The 18,734-nt window shown below is 38.4% G+C and overlaps 1 protein-coding gene across 3 annotated transcripts in view; it reads right to left on the bottom strand.

Moving 5' to 3' along the window:
* LOC113057423 (IQ motif and SEC7 domain-containing protein 3-like) overlaps nucleotides 1–18,734 on the bottom strand; it is a 115,835-nt gene that overhangs the window by 13,858 nt on the left and 83,243 nt on the right. For 2 of the 3 annotated variants that reach the window (XM_026224853.1, XM_026224833.1), the window contains exons 7-11: nucleotides 17,859–18,025; nucleotides 13,291–13,448; nucleotides 9,094–9,219; nucleotides 5,623–5,722; nucleotides 2,875–3,036 (exon numbers count right to left, since the gene is read on the bottom strand). In XM_026224853.1, the coding sequence (XP_026080638.1) occupies nucleotides 2,875–3,036; nucleotides 5,623–5,722; nucleotides 9,094–9,219; nucleotides 13,291–13,448; nucleotides 17,859–18,025 (713 nt within the window). The remainder of the gene's footprint in view (nucleotides 1–2,874; nucleotides 3,037–5,622; nucleotides 5,723–9,093; nucleotides 9,220–13,290; nucleotides 13,449–17,858; nucleotides 18,026–18,734) is intronic. The other variant, XM_026224843.1, reaches the window with a different exon arrangement.

Below are 18,734 nucleotides of genomic sequence, written 5' to 3'. Positions count from 1 at the left end.
GCACTCTTGGCATGGATGCTCTGGCACACAGCTGGCCACTGAGCCTGCGCAAGCATGCGTATTCTCCAGTGAGCCTTCTTGCACAGACGTTGTGCAAGGTCAGGGAGGACGAGGAGCAGGTCCTCATGGTTGCGCCTTTTTGGCCCAGCCGGACCTGGTTCCCCAAGCTTGTACTCCTCGCGACAGCCCCTCCCTGGCCAATTCCTCTGAGGAAAAACCTTCTTTCTCAGGGACGGGGCATCCTCTGGCACCCACGTCCCGATCTTTGGAACCTACATGCGTGGGTTCTGGACAGGTCATGGAAGGTTTAGTTACTTTGCCACCGCAGGTGGTAGCTACAATGACTTCAGCTAGAGCCGTGTCCACCAGACACTCCTATGCTTTCACTTGGTGTTCTTCACGGCCTGAGGGCCCCTGGAAATCCCTGATCGGGTCAGTGCTTCCTTTCTTTAGGAGCTATGTGGCTGCCATTTCGGCTCAGTCTCTTGGGAAGCACAATCTGATCATCACCATCCCCAGACAGTCCAGCTGATCTGGAGTCGATTCAGGGAAGCCCATGAGTACTACTCCCTGTCTCAGGCCCCGTTGGGCACGGATGCACTGGCACACAGCTGGCCTCGGGATCTATGCAAGTATGTGTTTCCCCCTGTGAGCCTGCTCACACAGACACTGTTCAAGGTCAGGGAGGATGAGGAACAGGTCCTGTTGGTTATGCCTTACTGGCCCACCCGGACCTGGTTTTGGGAACTCATGCTCCTCGTGAAAGACTCTCCCTGGCGCTACCTCCTGAGGAGAGACCTCCTCTCTCAGGGGCTGGGCACCATATGGCAACCACGTCCAGATCTTTGGAACCTCCATGTGTGGCTTCTGGATGGGACGTGGCAGACCTAAGTGATCTGCCACTGGCGGTGGTAGACACTATCACTCAGGCTAGAGCCCCCTCCATGAGGCAGGCCTATGCTTTGAAGTGGAGTCTGTTCATGAATTGGTTTTCTTCTCACCGAAAAGACCCCCAGAGATACTTGGTCAGAATCATGCTTTCTTTCCTGCAAGAAAGGTTGGAGTGTAGGCTGTCACCCTCTACCTTGAAAATGTATGTGGCTGCCATTGCAGCCCATTACCATGCAGTGGATGGCCAGTCCCTGGGGAGGTAGGACTTGATCGTTAGGTTCCTAAAGAGGGTGTGAGAAGGTTAAATCCTCCTAGGACACCCCTGATACCCTCCTGGGACCTCTCTATTGTTCTGGCTGGACTTCAGAGGGGTCTCACTGAGCTGGTGGATTCAGTCGAGCTTAAGTTCCTGTCTCTCAAGACAGCACTCCTGATTATGCTCACTTCCATCAAGAGGGTCGGGGACCTCCAAGTATTTTCGGTAAGTGAAGAGTGCCTTGTGTTTGGGCCGGCCAACTCTCCCGTTGTCCTGAGACCACGGCCTGGATACGTGCACAAGGTTCCCACCACTCCCTTCCGAGACCAGGTGGTAAACCTGCAAGCACTGCCCCTGGAGGAGGCAGATCCAGTCTTGCTGTTGCTGTGTCCCGTAAGAGCGCTTCGCATATATACGTGGACCGCACCCAGTGCTTCAGAACCTCTTAGCAGCTCCTGGTCTGCTTTGGAGGTCAGCAGAAGGGGAAGGCTGTCTCCAAGCAAAGGTTGGCCCACTGGATAGTGGATGCCACCGCCTTGGTGTACCATTCCCAAGGCGAGCCGTGCCTCCTGGGGGTTAGGGCTCACTCCAAATGGAGTGTGGCCACCTCTTATGTGCACGGCGCCACTCTGGCAGACATCTGTCGAGCTGTCGGCTGGACAACACCTAACACCTTCACAAAGTTTCTTCTTCTGTGTTGGGTAACAGGTAATTGGCAGGAACGGCTGGCTTGGTGTCACGCTTGCTGCGCCATTCCCCCTAACATGGGGATGCGAGCGCCTTTCTTTGCCCAGTAGAGTTTCTCGTTGGTGTACCCTGGTCGAGCATCCTCCAGCACCCCTGGCAGTCAGACTTGGAGGAGCAGTCTGTCGCCGGGCCCAGTACTGGTGTTAGCATGCCCGGAGTCCCAGTCAACCACTGTACTGGGCTAGGTGTCCATATGGCTTGATTCCCTACGGGTAATCCCATATGTGAATTCTTCCACTATAATGTTTCCCTCTTGGTAAACCCATGTCTTTCTTTCTTTCTTTCTTTCTTTCTTTCTTTGTTGAAACCTTGATGTATTTTCTTAACTATTTTTAATGATTAAGAACAGCATTTATCTTTTTTCTTTTTTTTTTTTCTTTTTTATAATTGCTGACCCCTAACCTTTGAATGGTAGTGGATGGCTTGGCATAAATGTTAAGGAACTGTATGGGAAATAACTTATAATGTATTATATGTTGCATTACATATTAATCATATGTGTCTCTGCATCTGTTTTATTACAGCTGCCAACAACTGGGATACTTCTGTTAACCCAGCAGCATTACCCAGAGTTACCATGGAAACACTTTCCAATATTCAAGAAATGACTGCTGATTCACATCACGAAGCAAGAATAAGAAAATAAACAAATAATTTAAAGAGATCTAGTGAAAAAGTATATTTTCACTTGATTGCTAACTAGTTCAACTCAAAAGAGCCACTCACAAGTCTATGATATTCTGTATAGATATGGTTCAGGTTATCCCCTAAAAAAGTCTATAAAGACTGCTATAAAGAAAAGTGTTTTGTCAGTTAGACAAAACCATTTGCTTAGAAAATTAATGACAGACTGCATGTCGAGTGGTATTATTCATGTCTGCTGCACAGATGATGTGCGATCAGATTAACATATTAAACATGAATACATCTATATTGTCTTATACACATGCACTTCATATTTTGATACACATCCAACTCACATTCAATACGTATCTGTTCCATCTCTGACACCTCAGCGATGGACTCCTTCAGGTCCTCTACGAACTTAAGCAACTCCTCTGCGCTCTGAGCACAGAAATTCAACACCTGCTTCTTATCAGAGCCCGAACATGGAGACACAATAGTAATTGCATGAGGATAGTCTGAAACAAAAACAGAAAAAATAGAAACATTAGAAAAAATTAAGGTTTGTGTTGTTATTCACTGATAATCTTGTCAATTTTCTTCTTAAGGTCACATCTAGAATGTCTTCACTTCCAGATTCAATTATTTGTCCACTTTAATTCTGTCATAGCCAAAAAAAAAAAAAAAAAAAAAAAAAAAAGGTCACTTTTGGAAACTGCCACTAATGAAATGTGTGATGATTGTATTTTCTATAATACTAGTAATACAAGTTATTGTAATTATAATTATAATAATTCCAAATAAATATTTTTTATTAAATATATTTCCCAAAGTAAAACAGAATATTCAATGGATAAGAAAAAAATGAACAACAAAAAAGTAATAATAATAATAAAATAATTATAATAAAATAATATATATATAGCCCACCCCTGGAAACACCTCAGCATATTCCAGGTGTTAAAGTTTCTTTATAAAAATTAATGGTTATCGCTTATTATCATTATTTCCATAATCTTTTAAACTGTCATGAAATTGGAAATATTTTAGAAAGACTGTGTTACTTCCAACAGCAGCCTAACACACTAAATTCTTCTTTGACTATTTCTGACCAGTAGCCCACATAGCCCAATTGATGTTAGCAGAACAGACGTTTGAAAAAAAATATGATAGGATGATGTTTGTTAATGTTCTGACTGGCTTTGAAATGTATTACATTGTTACAGCATATGTATACCTTTATAACACATTCATAACACATTAATAACACCTTTATAACATATTTATAGCACAACTTCTCATTTCTTGCTGCATTTACATTTACGAGCCTTACAAACTCCATCACTAGGGTCACTGTCAACTCAGCAAATATTTAGTGTCTTTTACTGTCATGGTAATGGCTGGAAACATGTTTGTTTTTCAGCTGATTTACACATTTGTGTCTCTCTTATGACATCCAGTCTGTTCAGCCAATCATTACAGAATCAAGTGGGGTGAAATACAAGCGTGAGCCGTGACTCTCTCATCTCCCTTAATTACAGCACCAGCTGCCATGAATGTTTGTGCGTGTGTGTGTACGTGTGTGTGTGAGAGTGAAAGCGAAAGAGTGGGTGGAAAAGAGAAGGGCTTGTGGCTACTTTAATTGGAAAATGAGAGGCTGCCTGTCAACTTCATTTATCATGTGGTATTCTTTTTGTTGGAAGGAAATCAGAGAAGTGGGTGTTTGAAAGGCGCATAATTGTCTGGATTTCATATGAAGTTTTTCTTCACTTCATAGTGATTAGGTTACCTACACTACCCTACAAAGGTAAAATACAGTACTGCACAAAATGTCTTCAAAGTTTAAACAGTAAATTGGATTTTAAATGATCTGAAAACAATTTATCACAGTGACCATTTCTCTGAATCTGTGCATAGTTTTAGTCAAACCCAAAAGCAAGGGGACTACAAGTTACTGCATTTGCACGACAATATGATGTGGTGGAAAATTCTGAGACCCCCTTTCATGTTTTTCATTCTTGATTCAATATTTTATAGTTAAAAGCAACTATGGTTGGAAGATCCATTATTACTACAGTTTAACCCTTAAATGCACAAATGTTTTGCAGATCATTATTGCATATTTGGGTCTTTAGCAACCCAGACCTACTGTATATATCTAGTAGGGATTGATTTCTAACTGCTGCAATGGTATAAAACTTTCCTAATATTTGAATGACAAAATAATAAAATAAATCATAGTTCATTACCTTTTGAAACTAGGAAGGCTTCAATTCGAGCAAATTATTTTACAATCACTGTCATCGTCACAGTACAATTCAGCATATGGCTCATATTTGTGACATCTCAACCATATTCTCAAAATGATCTTTTATGATATCTTTAAAATCAATATTATGATCGCTGGCAGCTTATTCACCACATCCACCGTAAAATAATAGTGAGATTTATATTTCATTGTGTACAGTAATTATGCTGCAGAAAAGCCATTTAAGCCAGTTTAGATTTTACTGATGAAATTATTTTATTTTATGCCTTATAATAATAATAATAATAATAATAATAATAATAATAATAATAATAATAATAATAATAATAATAATAATAATATGAAACATCATATCATTATTGTGTAACAGTGCCACCTTGAGGAATAAAGGTCAATTGCACTTATTGAGTCTACAGATATTTATTTATTGGTGTACAGAAAAAAAAAAAAAAAGAAAAAAAAAGACCTTGGGTCATTAGTGATCCTATACACTTTTTTTAAATTAATTAAGGGAGGTGAGGGTGGTGAATGACGTCCCGCTTCACTAAAGACTCAAGGTATATGTTTAAGGGTTAACAGAACTTAGCTAGGTAACTACCACAGTTAGCCATGCTTTTGTGATGCATTTGATAAAAAGCCATTTATTTGTAGCTGGTTATGTGATGCAAATGTCAAAATACTGTATATTAGCATACAAATCATGCAAAGTAACAGTATTTCAGAAAGAACTGAATTAAAATAAATCTTTATTTTTGAGCAAATTTTCCAACTATTTATGCACATTTTCAAATTAGCCTATAGGGTGGATTTACCACAAAAAGCGGTATAATCTTACATTCATTTTCAAACAGGTGGAACTGCATGCCCAGCAGCCCCATGGCCTTGCAAAACGTGTATGCAGCTGAACTCTTCTTCTTTGGGCACAATTTCAAAATCTGTGAAGGGAGAAAATAGACACTGTCACTCATTTGAGCAAAAGAGTAAAAATGGTAAACACTAGTTCTGTTCCAAATCCTGATGAACTGCCTAGCAACCATAGAAACTTCTAAGGCAGCATAGCTACTAACTAAAGTGATACCTTATAAGTGCTCTCTCTACATTAGCAGCACACCCCACAAATAGGATTCCTCAAGTCAAATGATTAGGAGGGATTTATGTTAGCTTGTTGCTAAGCTAGTTAATATTACAACTTTGAATACATTTAAGGTGTTTCCCAAATCGCGTACTTCAGCACTATTCTGTAATGTTTTGTAGAACAAATAATTTGAGAAGTGTGTTCACACTAAAAATTCCAATGCGTTTAAAAACCCAAATGATGCCCTTAAACAACCAAAAAAACTAAGTGTGGAATGTTGGACACTTGCACTCAGCTGTCACAACTTGTGTCACGGAGTGGGAGGGGCTACCAGACTCTGGTTATTAATGACAAAAATAACCTTATAAAGTTCATACACTACTTGGTTGAGTATGTACTGTACAGGTGCATAATATATGGACATTATATATATATATATATATATATATATATATATATATATATATATATATATATATATATATACATTTGGGTTTTTGTTTCTACTTCCTTGCATTCAGATTACAAGTATTCATTATTTTTGCTACATTAAATTAAATCCAGGAATTTAACTCTCAGCTGACATTCTCAATTCAATTTTGAATGGCACCACTTCAACCCTGCTATCTGTCATTCAGTGTTAGATTGTAAGTGTTTGAGTGTACGTGAGAAATAGAAGGCCACACAGATTAGTGTAGTGTTAAGAGTCTACTTACCAGAATCCCTACTGGTTTACTCAGAATACCACAATATGGAACCTATATTTAATTCTGCCACAAATCTAAGGAAAGCGTGAGAACCTCGTGAAGAAGAAGAACAATCCCTGAACTCATATCTCAACACAATTAATGCCAATAACCTTTGAGCAAAGTTAGAGAAGCAGTTATGAGAATCGACATTGCCACAAAAACTTAATAATGAGTTATTGCCTTATATTAAATGGATATTTGGAATGGTTTTCTATTTCATTTAAAATGTGAGGAGAGATTTTCATTTAGCAGATGTCATTTGTATATTTAAATAGCTTTATTTCACCCAATTTCACCTATGACTGTAATGGGAAAAGTATGTTTTGTGATTTTCACTTCCCATTTTATATGGCCAGATTAACATGAGCTCTTGCAATTATGAGAATAGTTTAATACACTGCTGTGATAGCCTTTCAGTCAGTCTAATGCCCTCCATTAATTATAACAGACATTTAATCTTTGATTAATTTCAAGGGCTGTACTTTGTGGCTTTGACCAAATTATTTGAGCAGTTGTGGGAGAGAGGACCTCATTAGATTTGCATTCACACAATGGGGAAAAACTCTGTAGTGCAAAAAGGAAGATCAAGTTGACTGCATTATTCTCTGAATATGGAAAATGTTCACTGTGCACAGTATATGTAAGAGTAGTAAGGAAGTATGCTATTCTGAACATAATCTATGGTGTTCACAGTAGTCCACAACACAACGCATAGGACTAAATTTGTTGTTTTCTGCTAATTTTTGTTTCCATTGTTTTGCAGCTTGTTTCCATTGTGCTGTAATCATTTCATTGTTCCATTGTGTTGTGCTAATTTTGTTATGTGGCGAATTTTTTCCACTGTGTTGTGATAATTTCATTGTTGCGGCTTGTTTCTGTTGTCTTGTGCTAATTTTGCTGTGTTGCGAAATTTTTTCGTTGTGTTACGATCATTTCATTGTTGCAACTTGTTTCCATTGTGTTGTGACAATTACATTTTTGGTGCTTTTTTTTACGTTGTGTTATGCTAATTTCATTGTTGTGACTTGTTTCCGTTGTGTTGTACTAATTTCATTGTTGTGACTTGTTTCCATTGTGTTATGATAATCTAATTGTTTTGATTTGTTTCAGTTGTGTTGTGCTAATTTTTCTGAGGTGCAACTTGTTTTCGATTGTGTTGTGATAATTTCATTGTTGCGACTTGTAGCCATTGTGTTGTGATAATTACATTGTTGTGGCTTTTTCTGTCATGTTGTGCTAATTGTGTTGTGTTGTGACTTGTTTCCATTGTGTTGTGCTAATTTCATTGTTATGACTTGTTTCCACTGTGTTGTACTAATTTCATTATTGAAACTAGTTTCCATTGTGTTTTGGCTTACTTCTGTTGTTTTCTGCTTATTTCACTGTGTTGTGGCTTGTTTCCATTGTGTTGTGCTAATTTTGTTATGTTGCGAACTTGTTTCCACTGTGTTGTGATAATTTCATTGTTGCGGCTTGTTTCTGTCGTCTTGTGCTAATTTTGCCGTGTTACAACATTTTTCCGTTGTGTTATGATCATTTCATTGTTGCAACTTGTTTCCATTGTGTTGTGACAATTAAATTTTTGCGGCTTTTTTACGTTGTGTTGTACTAATTTCATTGTTGTGACTTGTTTCCATTGTGTTATGATAATCTAATTGTTTTGATTTTTCAATTGTGTTGTGATAATTACATTGTTGTGGCTTTTTATGTCATGTTGTGCTAATTGTGTTTTGTTGTGACTCGTTTCCATTGTGTTGTGCTAATTTCATTATTGTAACTAGTATCCATTGTGTTTTGGCTTACTTTTGTTGTTTTGTGCTTATTTCACTGTGTTGTGGCTTGTTTCCTTTGTGTTGTGCTAATTTTGTTATGTTGCGAATTGGTTCCACTGCGGCTTGTTTCTGTTGTTCATTTTTGCGGCTTGTTTCTGTTGTCTTGTGCTAATTTTGCTTTCATTGTTGCAACTTGTTTCCATTGTGTTGTGACAATTACATTTTTGCTGCTTTTTTTTTAACGTTGTGTTGTGATAATTTCATTGTTGTGGCTTTTTCTGTCATGTTGTGCTAACTGTGTTGTGTTGCGACTTGTTTCCGTTGAGTTGTGCTAATTTCATTGTTGCGACTTGTTTTCGTTGTATTGTGCTAATTTCATTGTTATGACTTGTTTCCACTGTGTTGTACTAATTTCATTATTGTAATTAGTTTTCATTGTGTTTTGGCTTACTTCTGTTGTTTTGTGCTTATATGTTTTGTTCATTACTGGGCCATTGTAATAATAAGATATGTTTTTCTTTTTGGGTTTTGATAAAAAATATGTTTTATGCTCCATTCTTATACTTGGATTTATCATCTTCTCTTTTTCCTTGCCTTGATTAACCATGGTATAAATAAAGAACAAGACAATGCAAAATGAAAATAAATAAATAAATAAAAATAAAAATAAAATAATAAAATCTACATAATTGAATGTAACTTGTATTTACCACAAGTAGGTCATTGAAGAGGAAGACCTCTCTCTGGTGAGCAGCTTGCTTCTGGGCTTTATTGATGTCAGTCACTTCAAACAGCCGACTGCAGCACACCAGTCTCCTGTGAGGTACTGACAGAACCTGAGGATACACACATAAAATTACTTCTCTAAAAGATACAAATTGAGTGACATTTCATTTGATATTTCAAATTACATTTCAAACAGTCGTTTAACCTTTTGTCCAACACTATATTCAAAGAAGACGGTGGAGATATTAAATTAACCATGATTCATTCTGTGATTGGGGATACAGTTATTGAATGAGCAATTTTTAGCATTTCACTTTCAAGGTAGATTATTTCAGTAAATTAGAAATATATTTATATTCTTAATGATAAATAATTAAAATACTTTTAAGTAATCCTGCCGTCCCACTAGAAACTTACTGTGCCCCCCTAATGTTTCCAACCCCTTGACTGCGAACCAATGATTAAAAATAAGCCTGCAGGTAAGCCCTTCTGCAAACTTGGGATGTGACCTGCAAAAACCCCAATGGCAGCAAAACCTAAAAAAGCCCAACCAGGCAGAGGTTGGGAGAAGAAGAGTGAGGTGATGAATGAGATGTGAGGGGAAAAGAGAGACCAGAAAGTGTCTGCAACATCTTTATCAACTAAGGGTACGATTACAGACAGAACTAGATTTCCACGTTATTTGGGTCGGCTGAATTCTGCATGAACTGTGGAAGTGCTGAAGTACAAAATTATGACATTTAAGAAGTTTATTCCAAACGTTTCAATCCAGAAACCGCACTTGTAGGAACATGAGACAGCAACGTTTACGGAAAGTGTAAGGAAACTTTTACTATTTACCAGTGTCATGAAAAGGTTTCCTAATAAAATGTTTTTATACATTTTCTTGCATTTTATATGGATCTAAACTGTTACTGTCATTGCAGAGCCCATATACTAAATGAAATACATCTTTCTTATGATAAATAATTGACATTGTGTTAAATGTTACAAATTATTCTCAAGGGTTGAATGTAAATAGTAGTGAAAGCTGCTGCTGGCAAATTAACTATTTCCAATTTCTTGCAGAGACATGCACATACTTAAATCATTATTAATGCATATAGTGTATTAAATAGTAGTATTTTCCCCCATAAAAGATATTAATCACAACATCTCTCATTTCAGAGCTGGTTTATTTGCTTATTCTGTAAAGAAGAATTTTAATCTATGCACTCATAGAAAAAAAAAACCCTGCTCTTGTCAAATTATACTATTAAAATTATTTCAATAAACCATTCATGTCTAGGAAATAAAACCCCGATTCTATTTACTTCCTATTTATTTAGCTTTTGTTTTGGATAGCCTTTAAATCCTGTCTTTCAAAGCTGTTTGCTTTCCAGTCCAAGGTGAAAAAAAATATGTCTACTGGCTATAAGAGAATGAAACATTTTTGTAAGCCAGGTAGAGTTCTGCTGGAGGTGAATGTGAAATGATTTCACTAAATCGAAGTCCTTGACTTCTATGATTGCTAAGTTGCTAAGCACTAGAAAAAGACTGCATTGCAGCAAATAGAGAACATCTTCAGTATCAGAACCTTGAGGGAGATTGACTAGCAACAGAAGGCCTCTCATTCTACATTGAATTTGTTTACTGTAGGAATCTATTTGCCAAAATTAAAAATATATATATATCTAGTAAAATAGTATGAAATAAACATTTGTCATTCAGTGACCAGTTTGATAAGCATTAGGACCTGATTCACAATTGACTTCAACGTTAGCATTGTTAGCAACGTTAGCAAATAAATTCAAAAGAAGAAAACTCTGTCATTGATTACTCACTCTCATGTTGTACCAAACCTATAAGACCTCCGTTCATCTTCAGAACACAAAGTAAGATTTTTTAATTTTATTTTTAATGAATCTGAGAGCTTTCTGACCCGGCATAGACAGCAATGCAACTACTGTAGCCTGCCATGTTCATACCCAGAAAGGTAGTAAGGACATTTGTTAAAATAGTCCATGTGACTGACATCAGTGGGTTAACAGTAATTTTATGAAGCTACAATATATATATATATATATATATATATATATATATATATATATATATATATATATATATATATATATATATATATATATATATTTTTTTTTTTTTTATTATTTTTTTTTTTTTTGGTCAACTGTTCCTGTAATAAGCATGAAAATACACAGCAAACATACAGTAAAATTTTACTCTACATAGTACTCTATTGTACTGTATAAAGTACTAAAACTGTATAAAGTGCTTCTGCCAAAATTGGCAGCTCACTAAGTTTTTTGAACAAAGCTTACATTTATAGGTTGCACTGGCAGCAATGATCGTTACAGTCTACCTAGGCTTATAGTGCTTTTGGAAACACAGCCCTGAGCAACATTAGCTAGCAAAACCAGTAAAGATGTACTGTAAACATCATTAAAACATGCATAAAATAAAAGTACCATACGTGTTTCTGAAATACATAACTAGATGCAAAACAAAGAGAAAGACAAAGAGAAAGATAATTACATTGTAATGAACAGTTTATATAGGACAAATTCAAGCTGATCACACAAACTACACACACACACACACACACACACACACAATGCATTACTGTACCCATTTGTGGATTAAAGCATTGTCCTTTACCAGACATTATGAGAACTGAACAACAAATCCATTAAAAATGCTTTTTAATGACAGCGGCAGGTGTTCTCATAAATCTGCAAGATTAAAAAAAAAAAAAAAACATGGGAAGATAAATCTGTGCAAAGGGATAGCTGGATAGACTTAAATTATCTACAGATAAATAACTTTTTTTATCTTTGTGTCTGTACTGGTGAACATAAGAAATAGGGCAGAAAAAAACAATTTAAGAAAAAAATATTAAATAGTTAAGGTGACAGCATTTAACCACACACACACACACACACACACACACACACACACACACACACACACATATATATATATATATATATCAACTTTATAGTGTTGCTACTTTTGGTTATTTTTCATTTGTTTTAAATGTGGAACATAAAGCAATATCACGGACTAAGAATTAAATTGCAAAGAGCAAATGGGAGTTATGGGTTTTAGCAAAGAGCAGACTGCATTTACATGACTTACCAATACAAAAGAAAAGTCATGAATACACACTCAATGCCATGCCAGTGAATTATGCTAAGCTTTACTGATGGTGTAAAGTGTTTAGGTACATATATCAAACTGTAGTTATAAACTACAAGCTACAAGATCAGCCTTATCAGATACAGCAGGTAAGGATTTTATTAAATAAATAAATACAAAATTTACTTTAGGGGCAAAACATTTGTTTTCAGATAATATATATATATATATATATATATATATATATATATATATATATATATATATATATATATATATATATATATATAATTTAATTTATTTTCTATTAATGACTAAGTTTGTATTTTAAACATTAGTCTTAGAAGAAAAATGTGTAGCACCCACACTTGAAATATTGTGAAATACGTGAAATGCTCTGAAATCTTAACATGTAGTCCTACATGTAAAATAAATTGAGCCTTTTACTGGCCAAAACAAAAAGGACATAATTAGAGATACATTTTGCAGTGTGGGTGGGAAATGTAACGGTGAGGGGTTGATCTGAGGTAAGATAATGAATGAAAAACTGTGAGGTTATTCAGTGTCACTGTTCTTCTATTGCAGTAATGAGGAATGGCAGCATTGCTACAGGCATGAGCCGCAATGAATCACCAACTGCCCAACGAATTATTATATTATGCTGCTCCACGCATACATTTAGAGATGGTAGAGGTGAAATAACAGAACACCAATGTTATAAAGATAAAGCGTATTCATATTTTAATATGGTCTCAGAGTGGTATACTGTATGGTTATTACATACATACATACATACATACATATATGTATATATATATATATATATATATATATATATATATATATATATACATACACACACACACACACACAAACACACACACACACAAATAACTAGTAATATTCAATTATGATGACGAAATGACTGCACAAATCTGACTGTTCAGTTGTGACAAATTATTATATAGTCATGTACCTAGAATACATTTGGATGTAGTATGACATGAATATAAGCTGTAAAGAAAATCCCAAACTGTTTCACTCACCGATTTCATTCCCACAATGCTTTGCTCCACCTTGGTGACATAAGTGACATGGTCTTCATTTGATCGTAGTTCCCTCAGCTGAATACGCTCATATATTCCCACTACCATGTCTCGTGGAATATCTGCACCATCATCAACCCCTAAATAAAAACACACATCTAAAGTGCTGAATATATACACATGATAAATAATTATCAAATAAAATATACAAAATTGATCACTGTCCTATTGCATTATTTTCATATCCTCCATTGGTCAACAGCCTTTGGTACACAATGTTACACTTTTTTACACTATGTCTGGGCGAATATTTATATTTCTCATTGAATTATTTTTTCTTAAGAGAAAGTGGATTGTCTAACCACTAGGCTAGATGTGCATTATGAACATAATATGCTGCAAAGCAGATTAAGACTAATGAAATTTAAGAAGACTCTAGAAGTCACGAAAACATCAGGGGATGTTATGCAAAATCAGATGAGGAGATGAATATGTAACATACTTTCTTTTTTTTACCCTATGAGAGAGGGCTGAATGTATGGGGGATAGTGGGATTGACAGCAGAGTGGAGCTAGTGTCAAAAATTTTAGAAAAACTTGGCTTGATGTAAATGAGAGACAAAATATGCAGAGCTGAGGCCAATTACTGTAAAGTGCAGCCAGCAAATGCATTTAGATGATAAGTTCGGAAACAAAAGTACAGCAATGAAAGGAGCCACAGTAAGATCTGCTTGTGTAAAGAGAGTTCCCTATCTGTCAGTCTCTTTGAGTTATGTGGAACGACATAAGGGGTCTCACTTGGGAGGCCAGTTATCTCTTAGTTTTAGAGAAAATGCCAACAGTGGTTTTTGCATGCTGAGCCACTCTCCGTGCATACAGGTATATAAGGCGAAAGCGTGCATCCACTCATTCAGATTTTTGCCAATTTATCTTTGTGTGGTCGAAGGCTGTTCCTGTTTGGTGTTACGGCACAATACAGCAGGTTTTCCTGCAGCAGCGATTTCCCTTCGATTGAAAGAGCAGTTCCGTCTAAAAGAGCAAATCATGGACAATTTGCATCTTTTTCAAGATGCTGTTTCGACTGTTTCCTTATGGATGCGGTCGTTTCCTGCCCTCGGTTGACGGCCACGAGCATTATCTTCTGTGTCTGGTCATCCAGACCCCTCTGCCACCACCCTTCCAGGTTTTCCTGACTCAAGCGTGGGGCCTTTGGCTGGCTCTCTGGTAGATCTGAGGGTGACTGTGAGAGCTACTACACCCAGCCATGCCTCATGGACTGCTTACTCCTTCCAAAGCACATGTCCCATGTGGCCACCAATTGATTCTGCTGGGCTGTCTCGCAGCGGTCCCAGTGTGTCTTTCAGTGTACTACCTGAAGATTAGATGTCGATTGAAGCATCGGGGGATAGGCTATCGGTCTCTGAGGATGAGGATTCAGCTGGGCTGGGCTGCCCCCCTCGGGTGTAGTTGCTGCTGAATCTGTCACAGAGCTGTCGGCCATGCTTGCCTGGGCAGCCATGACCATCGGGCTGGAGGTGAATACACCATCTAGCCCTGAATGCTTGCGGCTGGACGATTGGTTTCTCGGCGCAGAGTGCAGCTCACAACTGTGTTTTGCTCCAGTTCCTTTCTTCCCAGAGGTGCATGAAGAGGTGACAAAGTCTTGGATGACCCCTTTTATGGCCAGAAGCTCCTCATCTCCCTTTTCCATCCTCACCACTCTTTATGGCAGGGCAGCCAGGTGGTAAGTGGACATTCCCAGGGTGGAGAATCGTACACTGCTCATCGCAGTGGGTGCCCCCCTGACATGGGCAACTCAGAGATGTGGGAGACTGCTCTTCAGCAGGTGGAGAATCTTCAGTTTTCTTTTCTTTTTATGTTTGTTTTCAATAAAAGAGCAATTTCCGTTTCCACTGAGTTGCAAGGCTCATGGGTTGACAATGAGCGAAGCATTCTCACCCACAATACCCCCTATCGCCAGAGGCCAAGAAATTACAGTTCGGAAACACTATGCCTCTGGCAAGTTCCACCGGGAACATGGGGACTTTTGCTGTGATGACTCAGAATGTGATGCTTTCTGGGCCATATAACATGACTCCCCATCGCTGCACTGCAGCAGGTACATCAAATGTCCCTTTGGTGCCAATTGTCTTGAGAGGAGTTGTGTGATCACAGGGACCTGGTGCTTCAGGTCAACCGAGAGAAGATCAAGCTCTCCCCTGTGCAGATAATCTCTTATCTCAGTATGGAGTTAGGCTCAGTGAATATTACACTAGGTCTCACCAGCAACTGTGCTGAACTGCCTTCAGAGGCAGGACAGTGGTACCATTGAAACAATTTCAGAGGCTCCTGGGGCATATGGCATCTGCAGACACAGTCATGCCACTTGGTTTGCTTCATATTAGACGCTTTCAGCACTGGTTACACTCCTGAGTCCCAAGATGGACATGGTGGCACATCATGATTCTGTCACCATCACAACAACGTGTCACCACCTATTCAGCCCCTCATCTGGCCTTCCTTTTCTACAGGCCAGGGTGCCCTTAGAACAAGTGTCCCAGCATGTCATTTTCATGACAGATGCCTTCAACACGGGTTTGAACAGGTCCTGTTGGTTGTGCCTTACTGGCCCACCCAGACCTGCTTTTTGGAACTCATGATCCCCATGACAGACCCTCCCTGGTGCATCCCTCTGAGATCTTTGGAACCTGTGGCTTCTGGATGGGACACGGCAGACTTAAGACACTATCCCTGAGGTTAGAGCTCCCTCTACGAGGCAGGCCTATGGTTTGAAGTGGAGTCTGTTCACGAAATTGGTGTTCTTCTCTCTGAGAAAACCCCCGTAGATGCTTGGTCAGAGTCTTGCTTTCTTTCCTGCAAGAAAGGTTGGAGCATAGGCTGTCACCCTCCACCTTGAAAGTGTATGTGGCTGCCATTGCAGCCCATCATGATTTAGTTGTCAGTCGGTCCCTGGGGAAGCATGACTTGATTGTTAGTTTTCTGAGGGGTGCCAGAAGTTTAAATCCTCATAGGACACCCCTGATACCCTCCTGGGAACTCTCTATTGTTCTGGCTGTACTTCAGAGGGGTCCTTTTGAGCCACTTGATCCAGTTAGGGGAAGTCGTGGCCTAATGGTTAGAGAGTCGGACTCCCAATCGAAAGGTTGTGAGTTCGAGTCCCAGGCCGGCAGGAATTGTGGGTGGGGGGAGTACATGTACAGTTCTCTCTTCACCCTCAATACCACGACTTAGGTGTCCTTGAGCAAGGTACTGAACCCCCAACAGCTCCCTGGGCGCCGCAGCATAAATGGCTGCCCACTGCTCCGGGTGTGTGTTCACAGTGTGTGTGTTCACTGCTCTGTGTGTGTGCACTTCGGATGGGTTAAATGCAGAGCACAAATTCTGAGTATGGGTCACCATACTTGGCTGAATGTCACTTCACTTCACTTAAGCTGTCTCTAAAGACAGTGCTTCTGATCGCGTTCACTTCCATCAAGAGGGTTGGGGACCTCCAAGCATTTTCGATAAGTGAAAAGTGCTACTGTCACGTTGTGCTAAGACCGGAGGAGGCAAATCCAGCTTTAGCATTGTTGTGTCCTGTAAGAGCACTTTGCATAAACGTGGACCACACCCAGAGCTTCAGAAGCTCTGAGCAGCTCCCGGTCTGCTTTGGGATCAGCAGAAATGTAAGGCTGTCTCCAAGCAGAGGCTGGCCTACTGGATTGTGGATGCCATCGTCTTGGCATACCATTCCCAAGGCGAGCAGTGCCCCCTGGGTGTGAGGGCTCACTCCACACAGAGTGTTGCCTTCTCCTATGCACTGGTGCAAGAATGAAAGAACAAATAGGAAAGAATTGAAGCAATCTTTCACTTAAGGTTGAAATCCCTTTTGTAGACAGAACAGTAGCATAGCCTTCTTCAGCTGCAATATACTCACCCTTTTGGTCACCTTCGGTACCAAGGTCAGTGAATTTGCACTGGGGCTTTGGTAAGGTTACAACCTTAGCTGCGTTTTCTCTTAAACTCAGAGATGATTGGCCTCCCAAGTGAGACCCCATATGACGTTCGACATAACGTCTCCATTCCCTCTATCAGGAAATGAGGTTTACATACATAACCGAGACATTTATGTGTCACAGAGTAATGAAAATGACGAGTGAGATTAACAGAGCACTGATGTCACTGGCTGTTTTCATTAAATTAATGTGCTTTAGGGCGCTTTCAATAGCATTATACTTTGGTGCTTAATTAGGTTTCGCCCACTCACTTAGTCAAGTGAAATGATCCTGACCTAACTTATGATGAAGGAAAAGTATAAAGTTACGTGTATCTTGCTGTTGGAAAACTAGACCTGCATTTACTGAAGGAAAGGCAGCAAAAGAATAGTGTTCAGTTTTGTTTATGCTTAAATGCTATATGAGAGTTGCTTTATCATGACACTCAGGAACAGCAAGTACATTTTTATTATAGGTTTACAGGTTGGCTTTGCATTTGTTAGTCACTTCTTGCATTTCTATAAATTCACTATAATTTTTAACCAACTTTCTTTTCTATTTCTTCCTGTCTCACCTCTAAGGTTGCGGATGAAGTCTTCCAGCATCATCTTACGATCGGGTTTGATGTTGGGACTGTACATGTCCGTGTTGAGGAGGATGATGGCAAATGCGAGGATGAAGATCGTGTCAGGATTGTGGAACTGCTGCACCACATCTGGGTTGCACATACAGTAACGCTGGCTGAGAAAAACAGGATACAAGAAACAGACAAACAACAGCTATGTTTATTTAACACATTTTCATAAATAGAGCCTTCTGTTGCTTATCATTCATAGTCATGAATCATTTGTAAATGTGATGGTACTTGTGTAAAAACAGCTTTTTAAAAGTGTTATTTGTTTATTTAAAAATGTCTCTATTTCCTGACAGATACTAATGAAATAGATGTCTAAAAAAATAAAATAATAATAATTATAATAATAGGGAAGAAAAATCATATGGTCATAAAAGTCATGATGCTTTATTAAGATAATTATCATTTAACTAATTGATGTGTATCTAACACATGTGTTACCTTCAGAATGTATCATCTATTATCTATCAGAAGATATTTGGTTTTTATATGCCCCATTGAAAATAAGTGAAATGTAATTAAAACTGACAAATATAAAGTCATCACAGTATATGCATTCATTGTAATTTTTCCTAAGCTTGTGGAATTTGTACATGTAGTAAGGAAAATGTAAGCGGTTGTATGGTATTGTGAGAGGTTTTCAGGAATTGGTTGCTAAGATGTTGCTATATGGTTGTTTAAATCAAATAATCCCACTATTGTAGGACTGATATTCTGCAAAGGTTTCTTTGTATGTTTTGTCTCTTTCCTCTAATGTAAGTCAGAGGGGGATTTTCTGTTTGTTTATCCTCGGCCAAGTGAAATCCCAAATTTAAT

Source organism: Carassius auratus, chromosome 4 (assembly GCF_003368295.1).
Source record: "Carassius auratus strain Wakin chromosome 4, ASM336829v1, whole genome shotgun sequence".
Taxonomy (NCBI): domain Eukaryota; kingdom Metazoa; phylum Chordata; class Actinopteri; order Cypriniformes; family Cyprinidae; genus Carassius; species Carassius auratus.
Note: the sequence above shows the minus strand (reverse complement) of the source record. Positions and strands in the feature narration are given on the sequence as shown.